Source organism: Trachypithecus francoisi, unplaced genomic scaffold (genome assembly GCF_009764315.1).
Source record: "Trachypithecus francoisi isolate TF-2019V2 unplaced genomic scaffold, Tfra_2.0 Lachesis_group2, whole genome shotgun sequence".
Classification (NCBI taxonomy): Eukaryota; Metazoa; Chordata; class Mammalia; order Primates; family Cercopithecidae; genus Trachypithecus; species Trachypithecus francoisi.
The window spans coordinates 159,583,153-159,609,692 of NW_022681465.1; the positions used below are offsets into that span (position 1 = coordinate 159,583,153).

At 38.5% G+C, this 26,540-nt stretch overlaps 1 protein-coding gene across 8 annotated transcripts in view; it reads left to right on the forward strand.

Annotated features, from left to right (window-relative positions):
- The first annotated feature begins 508 nt into the window (after positions 1-508).
- The window catches only part of KIF3A (kinesin family member 3A), a 69,052-nt gene continuing 43,020 nt past the window's right edge, over positions 509-26,540 (forward strand). For 7 of the 8 annotated variants that reach the window (XM_033181271.1, XM_033181272.1, XM_033181278.1 and 4 more), the window contains exons 1-9: positions 509-733; positions 3,643-3,916; positions 12,322-12,466; positions 12,608-12,692; positions 16,215-16,320; positions 18,855-18,994; positions 19,395-19,592; positions 19,909-20,083; positions 25,387-25,485. In XM_033181271.1, coding sequence (XP_033037162.1) covers positions 728-733; positions 3,643-3,916; positions 12,322-12,466; positions 12,608-12,692; positions 16,215-16,320; positions 18,855-18,994; positions 19,395-19,592; positions 19,909-20,083; positions 25,387-25,485 — 1,228 coding nt within the window. In that variant the 5' untranslated portion in view covers positions 509-727. The remainder of the gene's footprint in view (positions 734-3,642; positions 3,917-12,321; positions 12,467-12,607; positions 12,693-16,214; positions 16,321-18,854; positions 18,995-19,394; positions 19,593-19,908; positions 20,084-25,386; positions 25,486-26,540) is intronic. The other variant, XM_033181275.1, reaches the window with a different exon arrangement.

A 26,540-nucleotide genomic window follows, 5' to 3' on the forward strand; every position in this document is an offset into this window, starting at 1 on the left:
GTGGAGTGGGGTAGTGGGGCAATTGATGGGAGATCAAGATTTCAATTCTGGACATGACTAACTTGAAATGCCCATTACACATTCAAGTGGACTGGAAAGAGGATGGACGGATCGTTGGTTCTTTGACCAACACGTATAAAAATCCCACTCTGTGCCAGGCTCTGTGTAGGCTCTGGAGATACATGTGAAAATACTAAACAACCTCCTTAAGAGCTCACTTTTTAATGGTAAGACAGGTCATGAGGAAGTTAGCAATCTAGCGAGGTCAGGTGGGTGAGGTCTTTAACTCTTCGGATGAGAGAAAATGTACAATTGCTGTTACTGATTTTAATATTCCGGGTATTGCAAGGGCCAGCAGACGGGCCTAAGAGCTGCTACTCCTCCCATTCCGGGGCTGCCAGGTTATCTCAGCGTCAATGCGGGCCGCATTTCTAGCGCAGCAGAATGGCAGCATTGCGCACGCGCGGCCTCTGTCTGGCGTCCTAGGAGATGGAATCGGAAAGCCTCCGCGCAGGCGTAATTCAAGGGCCGTGAGAGTCTGAGACTGGGCTTGGGGCGGGGCGAGCTCGGAATGCGGCTGCGCACTGGGCGCTCTCGCCCGGGAAGCCGCAGTCTCGAGAGCGCTAACGAGGTGCTTCGATAGTCTCTGGCCAGCCTTTCTGCGCACCCGGTGTCGTTGCGCTGCACCCCGGGCGGGGACGTCCGCCGGGCACGGGAGGGAGCCAAGATGCCGGTGAGGAGAATCGCTTCGCTTCTGGGGTTTCTTCTCATCCTCGCGGCCTGGCCCGGGGGCGCGGCCGTTGCCATGGAGGCGCGGAGCAGGCTGGTGGCCTGGGTGGGGCGGGGCAGCCTCGGCAGTGCGGCGGAGGTGGTTGGAGAGCCTGGCTAGTCAGCCCCGGGGCCGCGGACGTCCGGCCGGCCTCGAGAGGGACCTGGGAGCAGGCCCTGCCTCCCTGGTCGCTGCTGCATCCCGTGGGGCCTGCGCCGCTTATCAAAAAGGCGCTGTGCTGGAGGATGCTCTCTGGCTCGCAGCCCTGCCTGCTGAGCGGGGCGCTTAGGGGTGGCCACGGAGGGTCTCTGGATGCTCCACACCTCGTGAGGCCTTTGCGCCTCGGAGCAAGCTCAGGGAGGCAGCGGAGCGAAGGCTGCCTGCCCCTATTCCGAGCCCCAGACTCCGACTCTCCTAGCCTGGAGCTGTCATTTCTCTTGTGGCGCTTTAGCTTATGATGCAGAATGAAACCTGTAGGTGTCTTTGTGTGTGTGGCGGTGTTACGTTTATCTTCCAGGATTTCACAGATTGTTATCGTGAACTTAATAATGGGGCCTTGTAAGACCCCTTGTTAGGGGTCATGGAGGAAAATTGAGCCATGGCCGCTTATTTAGTGGTTGTGAAGCCTGGCATAATTATTTAATCTATCTGGGTGCTTAGTTCCCAAGTAAACTTTACCTCATGGGGTTGTTATCCGCGTGAAATAATGCACAGGAGACTGGAAGGACAGTGCTTGACATTTAAGGTTAAACGCTCTATATTTGTACCTGTTCACTGCTTTCAAGTTTTTAATTCAATAAATATTGGGCACCAACCACGTGCTAGGCCCTGAAAATACAACATTGAGCAAAACCAGTCAGGTTCTTGAACTTGGAAAGAGAGAGGCTTGCCTTCTTGGGCAGAGGTGAAAATCATACATATTTACAGAAATAAGACACAAAACCTTAATGAATGAAGTGGGTGGATGTCCTACAATAGAGAGAAGTAGATTCTGGTGAATTGGAAAGTATTGCCATGTAAGAATGATGGTCTGCAGATGATAACAGGTCATTTTTTTTCTCCCAAGAAGAGACTTTAGAAATTATTTTTGTGAAATTTCTTAATTTTAGCAACTAATTCAGAAGCTCTTTAAATACTATGAACCAAACAAAAGAAATCTGTGGGCTAAATTCAGCCTCTTGACTACATGTTTGCAACTTCCGGTGTAGACAGGAAGACATTAATCAAATAAGGAACAAGCAAAAGTAAAATTTGTGTCCAGGAAGGGGAGAGCAGGGTGCTCTCTGAGCCTATAAGGGTATTTGACCTAGTCAGGAAGTTTTCCCAGGTGAAGTGGCTGTTGAGTTCTGAAGGATAAGTAGATGTTAGCTAAATGAAGAGGCCACTGAAGATGGTTCTAGGTAGAAGAAACAGCACATGGAAAGGCCAGTGGTGAGGAGCCTGGTGACAATAAAAGGCCAAGAAGCTCAATGTGGCTGTGGCATGGATGAGCCAGGCAGAATATCTTGTGAAATAAGCCCAGAGAAGCAGACATGGGTGGAAGCCAGACCTTACAGACCACCTTAAGGATTCTGGGTTTTGTCCTGAGATCTATGGGAAACCACTGAAGAATTTTTAAGTAGGAGAGTGACGTGGTTAGATTTGTGTTGACACTAACTGCTATTTGGAGAATAGGCAGTAGGGCAATCTAATTAGATTCAGGAATATAGTTAGGAGGCAGTAATCCGCGGCCAAGATGATGGTGATTCAGACTAGTGTGATGAAGGTAGAGATAGATAGAAGTGTATTGTACTGATATAATCTGTTACTTGTCAGTGACAATGTCAAAGTCAATGACAATGGCTTATATTTGTTTCTCTTTAATGCTTAGAAGAGAATCTGAAACAGTAGGACTTTAACAAGTATCTGTTCAACTAAACTGTCCTTTTCACTTCAATAATAGAATTGTGTTTCATTATATTTTCTTAATCATAAAATTTCAGAAATAGCTGAGTGCGGTGGCTCACGCCTGTAATCTCAGCACTTTGGGCGGCCGAGGTGGGTGGATCACTTGAGGTCAGGAGTTCAAGACCAGACTGGCCAACAGAATGAAACCTCATCTCTACTGAAAATACAAAAATTAGCTGGGCATGGTGATGGATGCCTGTAATCCCAGCTGCTGGGGAGGCTGAGGCAGCAGAATCACTTGAGCCTGGGAGGCAGAGATTGCAGGGAGCCGAGATCATGCCACTGCACTCCAGCCTGGGTGACAGAGTGAGACTCTGTCTCAAAAATAAGAAAAAAAACATTCGGAAATGGAAACTTTACATGCACAAATGCTCATAAGATTAGGTAATATAAGGCATTTTTCTTTGCCATTAGACTTTGATTTCTGTTTTTATCTTATTGTTGTCTTCTGTAGAGAAGGCATGTATGGATATATTACATAATAAAAACCATTTTACAGATGCATGATAGGGAATAAAACTAAAGTCTCAGGGGGAAACAGAGGTCCTACTATATTCTTGAATTAAAGTTGTTAACCATAGTCACATGTGTTTTTCTACAGGCAGGAAACGCTGGGTCAGAGACTTTTGGGCAGAAAGACAATCTAGAATATACTGGTTCAGTTTCTGCTTGTACAGCCTTTGCCACAAATGTAAACTAGATTTTCTCTCCCTTTTATGTTTTAAAAGAAACTTTGTTCCTTTTTATATCTTTTAATAAACTTTTCACCTATATGTAAGATCTTTAATTGCATTTAACAAATGCAAAGTGTTTAATGTGTGCGAGGCACTGAGGTGGCAAAGTAGCCTTTTAAAATTTATACATTTAATCTGTTGAGGGTAAAAATAAATGTTCTTTTCATTATTTGTAAATATTATCTCCAACAGATCAATAAATCAGAGAAGCCAGAAAGCTGCGATAATGTGAAGGTTGTTGTTAGGTGCCGGCCCCTCAATGAGAGAGAGAAATCAATGTGCTACAAACAGGCTGTCAGTGTGGATGAGATGAGGGGAACTATCACTGTACATAAGACTGATTCTTCCAATGAACCTCCAAAGACATTTACTTTTGATACTGTTTTTGGACCAGAGAGTAAACAACTTGATGTTTATAACTTAACTGCAAGACCTATTATTGATTCTGTACTTGAAGGCTACAATGGTAAGTGAATATTTACTTTTTAAAAAACACCCTTATTGAGACGTAATTAACGTGCCATAAATTCACCTATTGCAACTCTGTGCAGTTTGATGAGTGTAGTAAATGTATACAGTTATGAAACCATCATCACAATCCAGCTTTAGAACACCATTGTCATCCCCAAAAGTTCCTTTATGTCCATTTGCAGACCCATCCCCAAGCAACTATTGATCTGCTTTCTGTCACTATAATTTTGCCTTTTCTTGAAATGTCATATAATATGTCACCTTGTTTATCTGTTTTCTTTCACATCAAATAATGTTGTTGAAGTTTATCCTACTAGGATTTTCATAGGGATTGTGTTGAATTGTCATTCTGACAACTTCTCTCCATTTATTTATGTCTTAATTTCTCTCATCTGTATTTTGTAGCTTTTAGTGTACAAGTCTTATACTTGTTTTGATTAATTTATTCCTAAGTATTTTTTTGATGTTATTGTGAATAGGATTGCTTTCATAATTTCAATTTTGGATTGTACGTTACTAATATATAGAGATGAAATTGATTTCTTTAGATAGCTTTTGCGATAAAATATCAGTCCATGAACATGATACTTCTCTCCATTTAAAACGTTGAAACATTAATTAATTATGGACAGGGTCTTGCTCTGTTGCCCAGGCTGGAGTGCAGTGGTGCGGTCATAGCTTACTGCAGCCTTGAACTCCTGGGCTGAAGCTATCCTCTCCCTTCTGCCTCCTGAGTAACGAGAACTACAGCTGTGCACCACCACACTTGGCTAATTTTTTTGTTTTTGTAAAAACTGGGTCTTGCTGTGTTGCTCAGTCAGGTCTCGAACTCCTAGGCTCAAGCAATCTCCTACTGAGGCCTTTAAAGCACTGTGATTTCACATGTCAGCTATCATGTCCAGCTTCTCTCCATTTATTTATGTCTTAATTTCTCTCATCTGTATTTTGTAGCTTTTAGTGTACAAGTCTTGTACTTGTTTTGATTAATTTATTCCTAAGTATTTTTTTTGATGTTATTGTGAATAGGATTGCTTTCATAATTTCAGTTTTGGATTGTACGTTACTAATATATAGAGATGAAATTGATTTCTTTAGATAGCTTTTGCGATAAAATTCAGATATCAAATTTATGATTTTAACCATTTTACATTTTACAGTTCATAGGTTTTTAGTTCATTTACAATGTTGTGCAGCTGTCACCACTGTCTGTTTCCAGAACATTTCTATCACTCCAAAAAGAAACCCTGCATCCATTAGCAGTCACTCCCAATCCATTACCACCTCCCTTCCCCCAACCCAGCAACTACTAATTTACTGTCTATATCTATTCTATGAGTTTGCCTGTTCTAGACATTTTCTGTAAGTGGAGTTATATGCTATGTGGCCTTTTGTGAATAACTTATTTCATTTACAGTGTTTTCAAGCTTCATCCGTATTGTAACATATAAACATATATCAGCAATTCCTTCCTTTTTTTTTTTTTTTTTGAGACGAAGTCTCACTCTGTCGCCCAGGCTGGAGTACAGTGGCGCAATCTCCACCTCCTGGGCTCACGCCATTCTCCTGCATCAGCCTCCCAAGTAGCTGGGACTACAGGTGCCCGCCAACACGCCCGGCTAATTTTTTGTGTTTTTAGTAGAGATGGGGTTTCACAGTGTTAGCCAGAATGGTCTCGATCTCCTGACCTCGTGATCTGCCCACCTTGGCCTCCCAAAGTGCTGGGATTATAGGCGTGAGCCACCGCGCCCGGCCTTTTTTTTTTTTTTGAGATGGAGTCTTGCTCTGTCACCCAAGCTGTATTGCAGTGGTGCGATCTTGGCTCACTGCAACCTCTGCCTCCTGGGTTCAAGTGATTCTCCTGCCTCAGCCTCCCGAGTAGCTGGGGCTACAGTGCCTGCCCACCACCATGCCCAGCTAATTTTTGTATTTTTAGTAGAGATGGGGGTTTCACTATATTGGCCAGGCTGGTCTCGAACTCCTAACCTTGTGATCCACCCGCCTCGGCCTCCCAAAGTGCTGAGATTACAGGCGTGAGCCACTGCACACGGCCAGCAATTCATTACTTTTTATGTCTGAATAATACTGTATAGATATATCATATTTTGTTTATCCATTTATTAGTTGAACATTTGTTGTTTCTACTTTTTAGTTATTACAGATAATGTTACTTTGAACATTCTTTTACAGATTTTTGTGTGAAAATATGTTTAGTTTCTCTTGGGTATATACCTAAGAGTGGAATTACTGGGTCACATGGTAACTCTTTAACGTTTTGAGGAGCTGCCAAACTTTTCTACAGTAGCTACACCATTTTCTCTTCCCATCAGCAACGTGTGAGGTTTCTGATTTCTTCACATCTTTGCCAGCACTTGTTATTGTCTTTTTGATGACTGCCTTCTTAGTACCCACAGTTGATTTTTGTATATTGACCTGGTATCCTGCAACTTTGCTAAACTTGCTTATTAATTCTAGTAGTTTTTTTATGTTTTGGATTTTTTGTAAATTTTGTAGGATTTTCTCCATGTAAGAATATGTTGGACAGGCACAGTGGCTCACACCTGTAATCCCAGCACATTGGAGGCCAAGTCAGGCGGATCACGAGGTCAGGAGTTCAAAACCAGCCTGACCAACATGGTGAAACCCTGTCTCTACTAAAAATTAAAAAAATTAGCCAGGCATGGTGGCATGCGCCTGTAATCCCAGCTACTTGGGAGGCTGGGACAGGAGAATCACTTGAACCCTGGAGGCGGAGGTTGCGGTGAACCGAGATCGTGTCACTGCACTCCAGCCTGGGCGACAGGGCAAGACTCTCTCAAAACAAACGAACAAAAAAGGTCCAGGTGCAGTGGCTCACGCCTGTAATCCCAGCACTTTGGGAGGCCGAGGCAGGAGGATCACGAGGTCAGGAGATTGAGACCATCCTGGCTAACACAGTAAAACCCCATCTCTATTAAACAAAATACAAAAAGTTAGCCGGGTGTGGTGGTGGGCGCCTGTAGTACCAGCTACTTGGGAGGCTGAGGCAGGAGAATGGCGTGAACCCAGGAGGCGGGGCTTGCAGTGAGTCGAGATTGCACCACTGCATTCCAGCCTGGGCGACAGAGCAAGACTCTGTCTCAAAAAAAAAAAAATGTCGTTTGCAAGTAAAGACAGTTTTTACTTTGTCCTTTCCAATCTCCTTAAATTTATTTTTGTTTCCTGATAGCACCTGGAGACTAGAACCTCCAGTAAATGTTGACTAGAAATGGTGAGGGTGGACACTTTGGTCTTGTTCCTGATCTTAGGGAAAGTGCATTCATTCTTTCACCAGTATGATGATGTCTGTAGATTTTAACAGATACCCTTGGTAAGTCTGAGGAAGTTCCCTTCTGTTCTTAGTTTGCTGAGAGTTTTTGGATTGTATATTGTATATTTTGTCAAATATCATTTTTTTCTGCACCTATTGAAATAATCTTTTTTTTAAAGGTTTGTTAATATGGTAAATGAGATTGATTGATTTTTGAATGTGAAACTAGCTTTGCTACTTGGTCATGATGCATTGTTCTGTTCATATATTGTTAGATTTATTTGCTAAATTAAAAAAATTTTGGCATCCATGTTCATAAGGGATGCAAGTATGTAGTTTTCTTCTAATGCCTTTTTCTGGTTTGGGTATTGTGATAATGCTAGTTTCATAGAATGAGTTAGAAAGTATCCCCTTTTCAGTTTTCTAGAAGAATTTGTTTAGAAGTGGTATTATTTCTTAAATGTTTGGTAGAATTCATCAGTAAAGCCATCTGGGCTTGAAGTTTTCTTTGTGGGAAGGTTTTCGACTATTGAGTCAATTTTTTTAATAGACATAAGACTATTCAGATTATGTATTTTTTCTTTTCCTTTTTTAGTCAGGGTCTCACTCTGTTACCCAGGCTGGAGTACAGTGGCACAATCACAGCTCACTGCAACCTCGACTTCCTGGGCTTAAGCAATCCTCCCACCTCAGCCTCCCCAATAACTGAGACTACAGGTGTGTGCTGCCATGCCTGGCTAATTTTTTCTATTATTATTATTTTTTTTCTTGAAACAGGGTCTCTATCGCCCAGGCTGGAGTGCAGTGGTGTGATCATGGCTCCCTGTAGCCTCTACCTCCTGGCTCAAGCAATCCTCCCACTTCAGCTCCCTGAGTAGGTGGGACTATATGTGTGTGCCACCACACCATGCCCAGCTAATTTTAATTTTTGTTTTTTTTTGGTAGAGATAAGAAACTATGTTTCCTAAGCTGGTCTTGAACTCCTGGACTCAACCAGTCCTCCCATCTCAGCCTCGCAAGGCACTGTGATTACAGGCATGAGCTACCATGCCCAGCCAGGTTATCTATTTTTTCTTTTTTTTTTTTTTTTGAGACAGAGTCTTGCTCTGTTGCCCAGGCTGGAGTGCAGTGGCACAGTCTCGCCTCACTGCAGCCTCTGCTTCCCCGGGTTCCAGAGATTCTCCTGTCTCAGCCACCTGAGTAGCTGGGATTACAGGTACACGCCACCATGCCTGGCTAATTTTTGTATTTTTAGTGGGGACAGGTTTCACCATGTTGGTCAGGCTGGTCTCAAACTACTGACCTCAGGTGATCCGCCTGCCTTGGCCTCCCAGAGTGCTGGGATTACAGGCGGGAGCCACCGTGCCTGGTCAATTTTTTCTTAAGTGAGGTTTGGTAGCTTGTCTTTCACAGAATTAGTCTGTTTCATCTAAGTTGTCAAATTCATTGGCAAAAAGTTCTTTATACTATTCCCTTATTATTCTTTTAGTATGTTGAACATACTGGTATAACTTTTCTCATTCTTGATATTGGTAATTTATGTCTTTTCTTTCCTGATTAGTCTGACTAGAGGTTTATCAATCTTACCAGTCTTCTCAGAGAACCAGCTTTTGGTTTTATTAATTTTTCTTTTTGTTTTTATGTTTCCTATTTCATCTACTTCTGCTCTGATCTTTATTTTTTTTTTCTCTTACTTACTTTGGGCTTACTTTCCTCTTTTCTTTCTACTTAAAGTGGAAGCTGAGGCCATTGTTTTGAGACCTTTTTTCCTAATATGGGAGTTTAATGCTATAGATTGCCACTGAGTGCTGTTTTAGTGTCATCCCACAGATTTTGACATACTGTGTTTTTGTTTTCATGTAGTTCAAGATACTATTTTACCTCCTGATTTCTTCTTTGATCCTGGATTATTTAGAAATGTGTTAGTTTCCAAATATTTTTAGATTCTCTAGAGATTTTTGGTTATTGATTTCTAACTTAATCTCAGTTTAGTTAGAGAGCAACTTTATGTGCCTTGAATCTTTTTAAATTTATTAAGACCTGTTTTATGACCCAGAATATAGTTTTTCTTTTTCTTGTTGTTTTTTGTTTGTTTTTGTTTTTTTTCAAGACAAGGTCTCACCCTGTCACCCAGGCTGGAGTGCAGTGGCACTGTCATGACTCATTGCAGCCTCAACCTCCTGGGCTCAAGTGATTCTCTCGCTTCAGCCTTCCCGGTAGCTGAGACTACAGGCGCATCCCACCGTGCCTGGCTAATTTTTTTTTTTAATTTAGTTTTAATTTCAATTAAGTTTTTGGGGAACAGGGGATGTTTAGTTACATGAATAAGCTCTTTAGTGGTTATTTCTGAGATTTTGGTGCACCCATCACCCAAGCAGTGTACACTGTACCCAGTGTGTAGTCTTTTATCTCTCACCCCCTCCCACTCTTTCCCCTGAGTTCCTAAAGTCCATTGTATCATTCTTACGCCTTTACATCCTCCTAGCTTAGCTCCCACTTGTAAGTGAGAATATACGATGTTTGGTTTTCCATTCCTGAGTTACTTCACTTAGAATAATAGTTTCTAGTCCCATCCGGGTTGCTGCCAGTGCCATGATTTCGTTCGTTTTTATGCACGCCTGGCTAATTTTAAAAATTTTTGTAGAGATGGGGTCTCACTGGGTTGCCTAGGCTGGTCTTGAACTCCTGAGCTCAGGTGATTCTCCCACCTCAGCCTCTCAAAGTGCTGGGACTGTAGCATGAGCCACGGCACCCAGCACAGAACATACTTCATTGTTTTTATTTATTTATTTATTGTATTTTTTGAGATAGAGTCTCACTCTGTCACCCTGGCTAGAGTGCAGTGGTGCTGGCTGGAGTGCAATGGTGCAATCTTGGCTCACTGCAGCCTTCGCCTCCCAGGTTCAAGCAGTTCTTGTGTTTCACCTTCCCAAGTAGCTGGGACTGCAGGCGTGTGCCACCACACCTGGCTAATTTTTGTATTTTTAGTAGAGGTGGGGATTCACCATGTTGGCCAGGCTGGTCTCAAACTCCTGACCTCAAGTGATCCGCCCTCCTTGGCCTCCCAAAGTTTTGGGATTATAGGCATGAGCCACCCCGCCTGGCCATTGTTTATTATTTTTAAATAATATTAATAATAATAAATAGTGCCTATCTCTTAGGATTGGGATGAAAGTTAAATAAGAATGCAAACATAACTGGGAGGTACAGCTGTAATCCCAGCTACTCAGGAGGCTGAGGCAGGAGGATTCTCTTGAGCCCAGGAGTTTGAGGTTGCAGTGAGCTATGATTGTGCCACTGCACTCTAGTCTGAGTGACAGGGCAAGACCTCATCTCTTAAAAAAAAAAAAAAAAAGTACATGACCTAGCACATAGCAAATTATCAGTAAGTGACAGCTTATGTTGTCCTTATAAAGCTTATTTTTTATTTAATAATTTAATGTGTCTATTCTGAAATGCAGTCTATGAGTTCATGATATTTTCCACTTCTTTGAGTGTAGTGTTATATTCCTAATAGCAGAGTTTGAAATATTTAGTCAGTTTGAAAAAATTGAGACTTTTTTATTCCCATGTGTAAAAAATGGCTTCTGGTATGATTCATTTATTTTCACAGAAAAGTCTGAAAAGTGTTATGGTTATTTTCACAAAAAAAAGTCTGAGAAAAGTTGAGGTTAACTGAATAGAGTAGTAATAGTTGAGGAACCATTTTCATATATGCCATCACATCCAAGGCTATCTTCTCTTACTATACTGTGTCCTGGCCAACTACTCCAGCTCTCTGTTTCCCCATATCTACCCTTGCTTTTCTCCAATTTTTCATCCACAATATAGCCATAGTGATCATGATGTCTCTCCTCTGATGGAAAAATCATTCTATGGCTTCATGTTACTTTTAGGATAAGGTCTAAAAAGTTTAATATGGTCCTTATTATACTGTGTAATTGATTATGGCATTGTCAGTTTCTGTAGCTCTGCCTGCATCCACCTTCCCTTTCCATCTCTGTTTCTTCCATTCTGGTCTCATTTCAGTCCTCAAAATTTCCGTTCTTTTTCTTGCCTCTTACTGTCCACACTGTTCCTATCTGATTCTTTCTTGTATTTCAGATCTAAACCTTACCTCTTCCGGAAAGTCCTCCCTGACCCCCTCTCCTTTTTTCCCACTACAATTCCTCTGCCCAGTTGATGTCCCTGACTCTCATCTTGAACTCCGTGTTTCTCATTCTGAATACTCATTATCATGATAAACCCAAGATTATACACATCATAAGATTAAGGATTGTGTTTGTCTTGGTCACTCTGTCTCTAGTGCCTAGCACGATGCCAAACTCAGGTGTGGTACATATTTGTTGAATGAATGAATTTAGGTATTTAGAAAGTTGAGATTTTATCTGTAATTACCTGTAATAAATTGTATTGTCATCTTTTTGTTAACTCTGTTTCTTACAGTTGTTACTTTAAAACAATTGTTTAAAAACACATTTATTTTACGACTAAGAAAAAAAGCTATCATTTTACTGATACTTTCTGTGAGATATTGTGTTGGTTACTTGAAGGAAATTGTCTCATTTGGTTCTTACTATCAATGGCGAGTTTCTTATCCCCATTTTACCATTGATTTACTATCAGTGGCGTGTTTTCTTATCCCCATTTTACCGTTGAGGAGACAGTCTCTGGGTAGATAACTTGTCCAAGGTCAGTGGCTAAAAAGTTGCAGATGTGATTTGAGACAGGTCTTTCCGCTCTAGAGCCTGTATTCTTTTCCTGTGCTTATACTACCTTCTCCAGTTTAATGTCCACAATAAGTACTTTATATATACATGATAAGAAATGTCTCATAATTAGATATATTGGAAGATTTTTGCATTTAGGGCTTGGGATGCTTTTTATTAATTATTAGGAATATTTCTCATTGACTCTGGTGCTGTAACAGTGCTTTGTGTATGGGGTACAGAGTACACAGTGTAATTGTTGATAATAAAGGTGAAACTTGTGTGAGAATAAATTTTGAATCCAGGGAAGAAATTATGTCACAGTGTCAAAGGAATTAATTTTAAGAGATATTGTTCTGTAGCATTAGACTTTAAGAAGTAACTGGTTCTCTTCATCATTTTCAGGGACTATTTTTGCATATGGACAAACTGGAACAGGCAAAACTTTTACCATGGAAGGTGTTCGAGCTGTTCCTGAACTTAGAGGAATAATTCCCAATTCATTTGCTCACATATTTGGTCATATTGCAAAAGCAGAGGGTGATACAAGGTAAAAGGGAATTCTTTTATTTTCTAGTATTGAGAAGTACAAACACAGAAAAGGCACATAGGTATAAATTTTATAAACATGTTTTAAAATGGCTCTTATTCCACTCTCCTTGACTTTTAAAAAATGATGTTTTATTTATAGATTTTTGGTTCGAGTGTCTTATTTGGAAATATATAATGAAGAAGTTCGTGACCTTTTGGGCAAGGATCAGACACAAAGGTTAGAGGTAAGGATAATTGAAATTGGTGGAGTACTTTTTCCAAAGCAATAGAATGTTTACTAAATTAAGGTCCCCCTTCTTTTTTTAAACACAAGTTGCTTTTTATATTTTAAATAACCTAGTACATATATAATGTCATACATCTGCAGACATATCTGGGGATAAATTACTGAAGCAGGATTGCTGAGTCAGGTGGTAAATGATTGATAAATTTGATATTGCTGCATACTTCAGTACTTTAAGATGTGAGACATACAGCAAGGAAAAGGTTAATACTGGAATTTTAGTTGGATTGCATCACCAGTAAAATAGAGGAGAATAACGTATGTACAGTAACATGTAGAACAGCAGTAGCTGCCGTTGTAGAATAGTATAGAGCATGTGTAGAACAGCAGCCAGCGTTACTGAGCTCTTGTAATGTGATATAGGCATTCAGTGCAGTAATTGATGGTTGTTGGTAGTAGTAAATAATTAATTTCATTTAATCTTCCCAGCAGTTCGATTTCAGTGATGTGGAAACTGAAATTTAGAGGAGTTTCTTGACTTGCTCAAGGTCACATAGCAAGTGAATGGCAGTATCATCTAGGATTAAGAAGGTGCTTCTAGCAGTCTACCGTCTTAGCTTGAATTCTGGCTCTGATCTTAAGCAAGTTACTTAATATCTGTGAGCCTTGGTTTGGCCATAAAAATGGAAATAATAATGGTATCTACTTCATAGGATTATTACCAACACTAACAGATCAAAGTGTTTAAATCAATGCCTGACATACAATAATAAATATTAGCTTTTTTTTTCCTTTTTGAGTTGACTGCATAAACTGAGTTTTTGGAGCAATGTATTATAGTGTTAAGGATTGTTTGTGCTTGTTGGACCTTCATGAAGCCTTATCTCTGATACCATTTATATAGCAAATATAGAAACAAATTATTTGTTGCTAGTTTTCAACTTTAGTTGTGATTAATTCTGTGCTTTCGTGTCCTAAAAAATTTGTTGTCTTATGCAAATTCTAGGAAAAAATCATTTGGAAAGAACATTTCCATTTTTGTACCAGTAATTATAGATCAGATTTATTCTCAGGAAGATTCTTGTCAATGATTCTCAACTCTGTTAGACCCAGGGCTTCTTTCTAAATAACGTACATTTTGTAATGCTCTTTTGACTGTCCTGAAATAAAATTCATAAGTGACATTAATAAAATCTACGTATACACATACTTTAAAAAAATTCATATACTACGTACCATAATATAAAGGAGACTACAAGTAATTAAAAATAAATGCTAGTATTTAGGTATGTAAATGCTTAGATGTGACCACACTTGATGACATAATAAAATAGAGGCATATAGAATCAAAATTGTAACAGCTACAAATGCAGTGTCAACAGGTATGTTGTATTGTTGATCTAAACCCCTTGATTGGTGTTATTGTCAATGACATGGTCTTTTAAAATAGTGACTAGCTCTTGGTAGAGTTTGGAGCAAAATAAAGTACAATTCTTTCCTCAGTTTTTCTGTGTTCTCATATTATTGCTATATGGTAAAGCACTTTGTCTTTATATGTGAAATAAAGTTACATATGACAGACTCAGATATAATTATCTGGGTCTAGACTCAAATAATTATAAGTAGTTTTTTTTTTTTTTTACCATGTGAATATCTGGTAGGACATTCAGAATTGTGTGGGACAGTTCTTCACTGGGTGAGACTGTCCCACTTATTTCAGGATATTTAGTATCCCTGGTCCCTGCCTGTCAATACTACAGTGTCCTCAAGTGAACCAGAAACTCTTACGCAAATTTCTAAAACATTCTAGGACAAGAGGGTAACTGCTTCCATTGAGATCCATTGTTATAAACTGTGTTTGTCATAGATATGAATTTCTATGTTTTTTATGATAAAAATTATTTGGTAGCATTTCCATCCAGTTTTTTAACTTTCACAGATTTGGAATTGTATTTTCTTTCTTCATCTTTCATATTTAATCAGTTATTAGTTGAATACACTTATTAATCAAATTTTGAATTAGTATCATATAGTGATTGGAAAAGACCACTAGTCTGCAGACAGATGTCACTTTGAAGAATGTCTGTTTTCAGTCTGCAGTGAGAATGAATACAAAAACTGAGAGTAGTTGCTTAAAAACTTTCATAGCAATTTGACATTGCCATGGCATCCAAGTGCATGATTTTTGTATTTTACAAAATTATCATATTACAAATATATACATCCCTTATCACAGATTTTTTGAGAAGCATTGATATAGACCAGTAGTTTTCAAACCTTTTAAAAGGTGTAAAGCATTTAAACACTTTCATCAAACCAGACCTTATGTGGAAGCTCAATGTGTAAAATTCATGAAAGTGCCCTTCTCTTTAGAACTTCTCTGGGACTGAAGACCCTAAACTCCTACAGTGGCCCCCTCAGTGCCACTGTGGACCCTCTAGGGCTTTTCAGAGCAAGGTCTGAAATCCACTGGTTTATAGAGATCATCACACTTTTTTTTTTTTTACTACTAATAAAATTAGGGCTTAATTTATATCCCATGACAGATAAAGGATTTTTCCTAATTTGTAAATGTATCTTATCAATTGTTATAAAAGGTGCGCGCGCACACACACACACACACACACACAACATTGAAAATCAACAACTGGAATGTTGAGTGTCTGCGCTTATAACTTTTTCTCCTGGAATTGTTTATCACATTTTTGTTTGTCTTTGATGTCTGTGAGGTTTTCCTACCTGTGGAATGGTTTTTCCCACTGGCAGCCACAGACTTCTGCCTCAGTTTCACTTTTCATTCTGTTGGTTTGTAGAGGTGACTCTGTACCTTCAAAGTGAATTTTGTTTATACAACACCACTTGTATTTTAGGTAAATCCATCCTAAATGTCTTTTTCAAATTTGGTTAAAAATTCTCATAAGGTAATTCACAGAAAGATCCTATTTTAACATTGATACCGTAGATCTGATTATTTCCCTCAGTTGCTTGGAATTCTCCAAATTATTCTTACCATAAAGACCAAAAACTATTCTAAACTTGTCTCTGCCTTCCTATATAACCAGATGCCTCACCTGTTTTTCCCTGTTTCCTGCTCTCTCCAACCACATTGTCTTTTTCGGTTAGTTGTTAACTCCCTAGTTTTTTCTTATTTCAGGGTTCTTGCACGTTTTCTTCTTCTCCTACCTCAATTGACTGTCTACCTCCTTTTTATTTAAATAAATTTTAGCTTAAACATCATCTTGGGGAATTTTATCCTATCTCCTTAACTAGCTTAGTGTTCTCTACTTTTTCTTTATTTTTCTTCATGTCATCACAATTGAAATAAAATAATTTTTGTGTGTACTTCTTCATTTGTATGTTTTTTCTATAGACTGACATCTCCATGCGTGTAGGAACAGTGTCTATCTTACTCATTGCTATATCCCCCCTGTCTAGTAGAGTGTCCAACACATAGGAGATCCTCAATAAATAACTGTGGGATAGTTATTGAGATAGTATGAAGTCTTAATTTTTTTTTTTTTAGGTTAAAGAAAGACCTGATGTGGGAGTTTATATCAAAGATTTATCAGCTTATGTGGTAAATAATGCTGATGATATGGATAGAATTATGACGCTAGGCCACAAAAATCGTAAGTATAGTATACGTGTAATTGTGATTAAGCATCTGTGTGTTGAGTAGGCTGGTTTAGAAGCAAATTTGGTATGGCACTTTGCCCTGTAGAGAATGGAATTTTTAGGTTTCTTGAAAACCGTTCCACTTTGATTATTTTCCATGTAGAGAGCATATATGAATGAAAGATAGCACAAATCATTTTCCATGCCAAGCAAAATTTTGTTTCTTTTTAGTAGTGCCAATCTATGCAACTCTTATACAGCTGTCTCTTGGTAGCTATAATAGTAAAATTGGTAATGTTTATTGAGCTCTTAGTGGAGAGTGTTGTGCTAAGTGCTTTATAAGAATGCTCTCTTAGTCCTCACAGGAGACTATGAAGATATTAAATTCTTACTTTATGAATGAAGAAAATGAGACTTAGTTTAAGTAACTTGTCTAAGTACTATAACTACTAAGTAGTAGAGTGTGTGATCCCACCTAAGCTATAGCCACGCACGGTGGCTCATGCCTGTGATTCCAGCAACTCGGGAGGCTGAACTGGGAGGATCATTTGAGGTCAGGGGTTTGAGACCAGCCTGGGCAATAGGGAGCCTCTGTCCTAAAGAAACCTACCTGGAAGAAACCCAAAAAACCTAGGCCAGTAGTCTGCATTAAGTAGGCATTATAATGCTTCCCTTTTGTTGACAAGCAAAACAAAATTTAAATTAAAATATTATGTTCTTTTTAGTAATTGTGTCAAGTTTTTAGTCTAAAGAGTAAGAAGCTTCAGCAATGTTATACAGATGCCTCAAACCTAGTACTGGTGATGCAGCTAATAGTAATTAGAAATTAGAGGTGAAAAGGCCGGGCACGGTGGCTTATGCCTGTAATCCCAGCACTTTGGGAGGCTGACGTGGGTGGATCACTTGTTTAAGACCAGCCTGGCCAACATGGTGAAACGTCTCTACTAAAAATACAAAAATTAGCTGGGAGTGGTGGTGGGTGCCTTTAATCCCAGTTACTCGGGAGGCTGTGGCAGGAGAGTCGTTTTAACCAGGGAGGCAGAAGTTGCAGTGAGCTGAGATCGCGCCACTGCACTCCATCCTGGGTGACAGAATGAGACCCTGTCTCAAACAAAACAACAAAAAAAACCCCAATCAGTTAAATGTGCCTGTACAGACCTGGAAGAATTTCAAAGTACGTTTGTCAGTGGGGGAAAAAAGCAAATTGTAGAACAGTGTGTATGTACTGCCTTACCCCATTTATTTATATGTGAAAAATTGTTAAACCATATATGTATTTGGGCACTGTGTGTGTGTTTGTGTCTACATGTGTGTATATAAAATACAAAATGAAAGGACAGATAGTAGTGGTTACCTTTAGGGAAGGAGAAATAAAATTGGGGAAAAGGAATGTCAGGAATTTTCACTTTATGCTTTCTGTATGCTTTTATTAAAAAAATTTAAATACCAGAAATATGTTAATTATTGGTTATTTAATTAAAAATTGTTAACACAAGATTTCATTCATAGAATGAAATTAATTTAATTCTCAGGTAGGTAGTGGGAGCTTTTGGTCTCTTCATTAAAGACTACCCCTTTAATGTTTAAATTCTAAAATCAAAGCTGGCATAGAAAAGTTCTGCATGAATATATAGCAGGAAGATAATTTTGGCACTGAGTAAAATTAACAATGCTTTTAAAGTACTTTGGAATTTAAGAAAAAACTAATACAGGTCTATTGTAAAAAAACATGTTTTTTGTTTACACAATATGTTCATATATTTACACATATGCAAATACTTTGTATATTTTGAATGGATTTTTTTTTTTTTTTTTTTTTTTTTTTTTTACAGAAGTAGGATTATGTATTCCTTTCTAACTTGCTTTATTTTTAATTTATATGTTATGGACATTTTTCCATGTCTTTAGATCTACCTTTTTTTAATACTGCACTGAATATTGTTGTATTATCTAACATATACATGCAAGTGTTCCTGTGGTTTATATGCCCAGAACATAATTCTTTTTTTTTTTTTGACACAAAGTCTTACTCTATCACCTAAGCTGGAGTGCAGTGGTGCAATCTCAGCTTACTGCAACCTCCACCTTTCGGATTCCAGTGATTCTTGTGCCTCAGCCTCCCAAGTAGCTAAAATTCTCGCCCAGCTAAAATTCCCTTTATTATTATTATTTTTTACTTCCTACAGTACACCAACATGCATAATTCTCTTTAGACAGCTAAATCAGCAATACTTTTCCCAATTACTTAATGTGGTTATTTTGGGTGTAAATTAGCTATTTTTTAGGTAGTATTACTTGGGATTGAAATTATTTTTTGCTAAAGTTACATCTTTAATATGAGAAACCTTACAAATTCGTTTGTTATCAACAAAGTATAAGATAAATTTCATGTAATGGCTGAGTACACACTCATGCCTTTATGGGTTTAGCCATGCTCTCTGGCTTTTGATTGTGATAAAATTAAGTATTTTAAACTGTTCGGGATGTTTAATTTATTTTAAAGGTACTCTCTGTCACACTTTTTAAGGATTTCCTTTATTTATTAAAGGTTCTGTTGGTGCAACTAATATGAATGAACATAGTTCCCGTTCCCATGCCATCTTTACAATTACTATAGAATGCAGTGAAAAAGGCATTGATGGTAACATGCATGTCAGGATGGGGAAGCTCCATCTTGTAGATCTTGCTGTAAGTAACAAGACGCTGCTTAAGGAATAACTCTTTCTTGTGATCCATTTATTTTATAAATGAATTAAAATTGAAGTGAAAAGGTATAATTTACATATGATTTTTAAGTTGTCACTTGTGTATGTTTATTATTTACTATGGAACATTTTAAATGTAAATGAAAGTAGGTAGAATAGTATAGTGATCCCCCATACACTGATCACCCAACTCCAACAATTAGTTCATGGCTAATCTTGTTTCATGTACTCTCACCCACTTCTTCCCTTCCTATATTATTTTGAAGTGAATTCAGGCATCATATCAGGGTTTTTACTGTTACATTACTTTTTAATAAAACCTTGGAAAGAATATTCTGTTTTTTCAAACATTTTAGCTTTACTTTCATCTCTGTTTTTGCTAGGGTTCAGAAAGGCAGGCAAAAACTGGAGCTACTGGACAGCGCCTAAAGGAAGCTACAAAAATCAATCTTTCACTTTCCACCCTTGGTAATGTAATTTCTGCCTTGGTTGATGGAAAAAGCACTCATGTGCCTTATCGTAACTCTAAATTGACTCGTCTTCTTCAAGATTCCTTAGGAGGAAATTCAAAAACCATGATGGTAAGACTCAATTGGTGATATAGTTAACATCAGGCAAATTTAAGATTCTAATTTATGCCAATAATTGATATGTATCACATTTTTTAAACTTGATTATTTTCCTTTTTTTGACTTGTGGTTGTCCTTTCTGTGGTACACGCATGTGTATTAGCCCATAATAGTGTCGTTTGGAAACCCATGTGGTTGTCACTCTTATTTTCAAGAAGGCCAAGGATGCATATGTGCTTTAAACAGCTTTTGACGTATTTGTAATGGTAGTGTTAATTTTAACTGTGTCAAGTGTAAAATGATTTGTTTGATATTTCTAATTCAATAGTGTGCAAATATTGGGCCAGCAGATTACAATTATGATGAAACGATCAGTACATTACGGTATGCCAATCGTGCTAAGAATATTAAAAATAAAGCTAGAATTAATGAAGATCCAAAAGATGCTTTGCTGCGTCAGTTCCAGAAAGAAATAGAAGAACTGAAAAAGAAACTTGAAGAAGGTAACTTTTTCTCAAAATATTAATCTTTATGCTGGCTAAAAATATGTTGTTGAACCACTAAGTGTTGTAACAAAAACCCTCTATTAAACCATTTTTGAGCCTCTAACATTGGTAGTTAAATGAATATTTCTGGAAAGTGACTTGGTACTTATATACTTTTGCATTTTCATATTAAGCTTAAGTAAAATTACATAATATTTGTGTATATGGTTTTTAAACATTCCCATGATGTTTTATAGATTTCATATGACCACTTGTTAAAGAATGAGTGTTTATTTGTCTCTGTATAAGAGCAAATTCTGCCATGTATGTATTTAGGTGAAAATGACCAGAATTCTGGCATTGCAGTCAATATGGGCTCACTATTGTTTGAGGTAAAGAAAGATGTTAGACAGTCGTGAGTAAACCAAGTTTGCTATAAGGAAAAATGCATTGCATGAGGTCACCTTTACAATATCCTTTCATACCTAAATTTGAACATGAGATTCTATTTTGGAAATTTTTTTCTAACATCATGATGCTAGAAAGTTGGAAAATTTGAAGATCTTATTTATGAGAGCGAGATGCTTCCCAGGCATTAAGTGCTCAGTGATTCCTTGCACCTTAATGGAAGAAACAGATCCTTTCTGATAGGTACAGAGCTCCTTCGCGAACCAGGTAAACAGAGGGCTTTGGTTTCAAAGCACCTTTGTAATCTGTGAGGAGACTGACTAGATCAGAGGTGAAATTCAGAGATGCCAGCATCACAAACGTTTAGAGAAGGTACTTATTTAGTAAACAAGTAAAGTTATTGAGGAAAAGCAGTAAGAGAACTGTTAGATAATGAAATTTGGTATTTTAAATGTGACCACTAGGTGGTATTTATAGCCAGTATGTTTTAAAGATTTTTAATTTCTTAGCGATGTTAATGGTGAGTGCATACTTTTATTTTGCTGAATTTATGTTTTACATTTTTTTGTTGTGGTAAAATATACATGACATAAAATTTATTTTAACCATTGTTAGTTAAGTGTACAGTTAATGGCATCAAGTATATTCACATTGTTGTGCAACTGTCACCACTCTTCATTTCTAGAACTTTTTCATCATCCCAAACAGAAACGCTGTGCCCATTAAGTAGTAACTTCCTATTCTCTTCTCCCCCTAGTCTCTGGTAACCACTATTCTACTTTCTGTCTCTATAAATTTGACTATTCTAGGTACCTCATATAAGTAAAATCAGAGTGTCTTCTTGTGACTGGCTTATTTCACTTAACAGAACGTTGAAGGTTCATCCATATTATAGCAAGTGCCTGCATTTTTTCCTTTTTAAAAAATTGTGGCAAAACTTGCACAACATAAAGTTTACCATTTTAATCACATTTAAGTCTACGTTTCTGTGGGGTTATGTTCACATCGTTCTGCAGTTATCCGTCTCCAGTTTTCTTCTTGCAAAATTGAAACTTTGTACTCGTTAAACAGTATCTATCCATTCCTCCCTTCCCCTAGATCCTGGCCAACAACCATTCTGCTTTGTCTGTGAATTTGACTGCTCTGGGTATCTTATGAAAGTGGAATTGGCAGGGCGCAGTGGCTCACGCCTGTAATCCCAGCACTTTGAGAGGCCGAGGCGGGTGGATCACTTGAGGTCAGGAGTTTGAGACCAGCCTGGCCAACATAGAGAAACCCCATCTCTACTGAAAATACAAAAATTAGCTGGGCGTGGTAGCTCTCGCCTGTAATCTCAGCTACTTGGGAGGCTGAAGCAGGAGGATCACTTGAACCTGGAAGGTGGAGGTGGCAGTGAGCCGAGATCATGCCACTGCATTCCAGCCTGAGTGGCAGAGTGAGACTCCCATCTCAAAAAAAAAAAAAAAAAAGAAAGTGGAATCACACAGCATTTGTCTTTTTGTGACTGGCTTATTTCATTTAGTATAATGCCTTCAAGGGTCATCTGTGTTGTAGCATGTGTTAGGACTTCTTTTTAATTCTGAATAATATTCCATTGTGTATATACTACATTTTGTTATCCATTCACCCACCAATGGACAGTTGGTTCCTTCCACCTTTTGGCTATTGTGAATAATGCTGCTATGAACGTGGGTATACAAATACCTGTTCAGATTCTTGTTTTACCATTTTTTGGGTATGTACCCAGCAATGGAATTGCTGGATTCTATGATAATACTGTTTTTAATACATTTCACTTTATTTTTGCTCTTATGACATTTCTTTTTATAATCTGGTTAATGGAGTTGATAATATCAACAATAAAAAAGCATAGCATTAAAAGAATAATTTTTAAACTTAAAAATTATTTTAGGCTTAAATACAACTTGCAAACATGATATGGAGAGTTCCTATCTACCCTTTACCCAGCTTCACCTCATGTTAACATCTTATATAAGCATACAACAGTTATTGAAACCAGGAAATTTACATCGATACAGTCTTACTAACTAATCTGTGGACTTTATTCAAATTTGGCCAGTTTTCCTTCCAGTGCCTTTTTTTTCCTGATCCACGATACAATCCACGATCACACATTGCATTTATTTGACATGCTTGCTTTCTTTCTTTCTTTCTTTCTTTTTTTGAGACAGAGTCTTGTCTGTCGCCAGGCTGGAATGCAGTGGCGCAATCTCAGCTCACTGCAACCTCTGCCTCCCTGTTCAAGTGATTCTCCTGCCTCAGCCTCCTGAGTAGCTGGGAGTACAGGCATGTGCCACCATGCCCAGCTAATTTTTGTATTTTTAGTACAGACAGGGTTTCACCATGTTTGCCAGGATGTTCTTTATCCTCTGACCTCATGATCTGCCCGCCTCGGCCTCTGAAAGTGCTGGGACTACAGGCATGAGCCACCACGCCCGGCCCTGTCATGCCTTCTTAATGACGATGTCTAGCATACTTGTTCTTCAGTCTCTTACAATTCCCCGGTCTTTCTTGATCTTGACATTTTTGAAGAGTACTGGTCATATATTTGTTGAATGTTCATTAATTTGGGCTTGTCTACTTTTCTTTTATAATGACCCTGCAAAGTTTCTCAACTGCAAATCTATTGTTTTTTTTTTTCCATTTGTAATTAATAATATCTCACTGGGGATACTTTGAGACTGCAAAGGTCCTGTTTCTTGTCATACTTTCTCCTACTATTTTTAGTATTCATCAATAGTTCTTGCCTGCAACAATAATCCTGTGGCATTTGCTCGATGTTATTTTCTATTCTCATCATTTCTTCTTGGTTAGTGTTTAGGATTCTACTGTGAGGAAGAACAGCCCCTTCATTCCCGTTTATTTATTTATTCAAGTATTTACCTTACTTAGATCATGGATTATAATCCAGTATTATCATTATTTATTTTGTTTCTTGAATTGTCCCAGCTTTGGCTATTAGGAAATCCTTCAGAGTAGTTCCTGTATTCTTTCAGCATGTGCTCTTCAGTTGTTTTGAGCATTTGGTTACTTTTTGGCACTACAAAAGGTTTATCTTGTGTCTTCCTTGCCCAACCTTAAAATCATTAACTTCTCTCTGGTCCCTTTAGTAGGAGAGTGGTATTTACAAACCCAGTTTTGGGCACTAGCTATGCTCGTTACTATCGAGATGTCATTGTTTCTAAGCCCAAAGAACAAAATATTTTTCAGTGATTCCTTCTCCCAATACTCTGTGTTCCTTTCCATCTTGTACTTACAGGTACAATTATTCCCTGGTTGTGATTAGGGTATATTTTACTTTTTTCTCCTCTTACTTTTATTTTGTTAGACATTTCATATGTAAACAGTGGCATTTAAAAATAGCTAATATGGGCCGGGCGCGGTGGCTCAAGCCTGTAATCCCAGCACTTTGGGAGGCCGAGACGGGCGGATCACTAGGTCAGGAGATCGAGACCATCCTGGCTAACACGGTGAAACCCCATCTCTACTAAAAATACAAAAACTAGCCGGGCGAGGTGGCGGGCGCCTGTAGTCCCAGCTACTCGGGAGGCTGAGGCAGGAGAATGGCGTGAACCCGGGAGGCGGAGCTTGCAGTGAGCTGAGATCTGGCCACTGCACTCCAGTCCGGGCAACAGAGTGAGACTCCGCCTCAAAAAAAAAAAAAAAAAAAAAAAGCTAATATGAAGATGATACAGTGCTGATCTGTTTTCTTGGCTTAATCATTCCTTTTTTTTGTTTTTTATCTTTAAGTTAATGAGTAGTTAGCACTATCTTTGTGCAAATAAGCATTTCTTTTTTTGAAAATATCTTGTGATACAGTCCTAATAGTGGGATCACTGTTACATGACAGTTCTGTGTCTCTTAAAAATACAGATTGAGTGACTTTCTTGAAATCTTTCTTGAAATCTTAAACAGGAAGCTGTTTTAGAAGAAATTGCTCCTCAAAAGTGATCACATTTTTAAAGACTGAATTAGTAGGCCGGGCGCGGTGGCTCAAGCCTGTAATCCCAGCACTTTGGGAGGCCGAGACGGGCGGATCACGAGGTCAGGAGATCGAGACTATCCTGGCTAACACGGTGAAACCCTGTCTCTACTAAAAATACAAAAACTAGCCGGGCGAGGTGGCGGGCGCCTGTAGTCCCAGCTACTCGGGAGGCTGAGGCAGGAGAATGGCGTGAACCCAGGAGGCGGAGCTTGCAGTGAGCTGAGATCCGGCCACTGCACTTCAGCCTGGGCGACAGAGCAAGACTCCGTCTCAAAAAAAAAAAAAGACTGAATTAGTAACTCTATCACATAATTTATGTATATATTTAAAATTATACATAACTAAATGATTTGAATATTTTTATTTATTTTTTTGAGGCAGAGTCTCACTCTATTGTCAAGGCTGGAGTGCAGTGGCGCCATCTTGGCTCACTGAAACCTCTGCCTCCCAGGTTCAAGTGATTCTCCTGCCTCAGCCTCCCGAGTAGCTGGGATTACAGGTGCGCCCACCACGGCCAGCGAATTTTTGTATTTTTAGTAGAGATGGGGTTTTGCCATGTTGACCAGGCTGGTCTCAAACTCTTGGCCTCAAGTGATCTGCCTGCCTCAGCTTCCTAAAGTGCTGGTATTACAGGTGTGCGCCACCTTGCCTAGCCAGAATGATTTGAAATTTTAATTGGGTCAGAATTTAATTTCTCTTTAGAGACTTTAAAAATAAAGTCTTTTTGTACATCTTATCTATGTCTGAGATTGGCATATCTGTTATACTCTCTAGGAGCATTTAAATAGTATTTAAATTTGTTGTTTGCAGTAACAAAAACCTAAGGAAGAAAGTTGATATAGGTATATCCTAAATAGCTAATGACTTGGTACAGGATAAAAAACATCCTATTAAATTTCTGTCCAAGGAGAAGAAATATCAGGCTCTGATATCAGTGGGTCAGAGGAAGATGATGATGAAGAGGGTGAGATTGGAGAAGATGGAGAGAAAAGGAAAAAAAGAAGGGGTAAGTTCTGATTAGTATTCTAATTTGTAGAAATTAGGTGGTTTCACAAGGTGGTAGAGTGCATGACTTTTATTTTGCCGTTATCTGTTTAATATATTAGATAACAATTATCTAGTTGTTATTATAACAATTAGAAGGTGTTTGCCATTTACCTGGTTAACTTTGCATTTATTCTCCTGTACTGATCCGTTTATAGCTGACTTTGAAAATATGTTCTGTTTTTTAGAATTTAGAATTGCAAGACTCTATAACAGTGGGTATGCCATTTTAAAATTTCCTGTGGGTTTTAGTTTTATGTAGGGACTTATATCTGTGTTAGAAACCTAAGTTTTTTTTGTTTGTTTGTTTGTTTTGAGACAGAGTCTCATTCTGTCGCCCAGGCTGGAGTGCAGTGGCGTGATATCGGCTCACTGCAACCTCCACCTCCTGGGTTCAAGCGATTCTTCTGCCTCAGCCTCCCGAGTAGCTGGGACTACAGGCTCATGCCACCACGCCCGGCTAATTTTTTGTATTTTTAGTAAAGACAGAGTTTCACCGTGTTGGCCAGGCTGGTCTTAATCTCCTGACCTCGTGATCTGTCTGCCTCGTTCTCCCAAAGTGCTAGGATTACAGGCGTGAGCCACCATGCCTGGCTGAAACCTAAGTTTTTTAAGGAAATTAGGATAATGTGGAGTTTTTCTGCAAACAAGATTAGTCTTTAAAAGTCATTGAATTTTTAAATAGTAAATTTGTATGAGGAATTCCTTTTTTAAATTTAGTTCTTTTTCTTTATAAAATGTATTCTCATTCTCACCTTGTTGGAGGATTTGTTGCCAAGTATGAATTAAGACTGTTTATTATGATAAGAATATAGATAATATGCAAATGAAATAGACATAATGGCCTACATTTCAAACCTTTTTACCATAAATATTTATTTCAGAACTCTCTTCCATTAATGTGGTCATTGTTTTCAAGCTGGTGCATATTTTGTTTGTCTTATTAAAATGATCGTGCTGAAAATAAACCCATCACTGCTCGATTAGAAGTCCCAAATTTAAAAACTATGTAAAGAT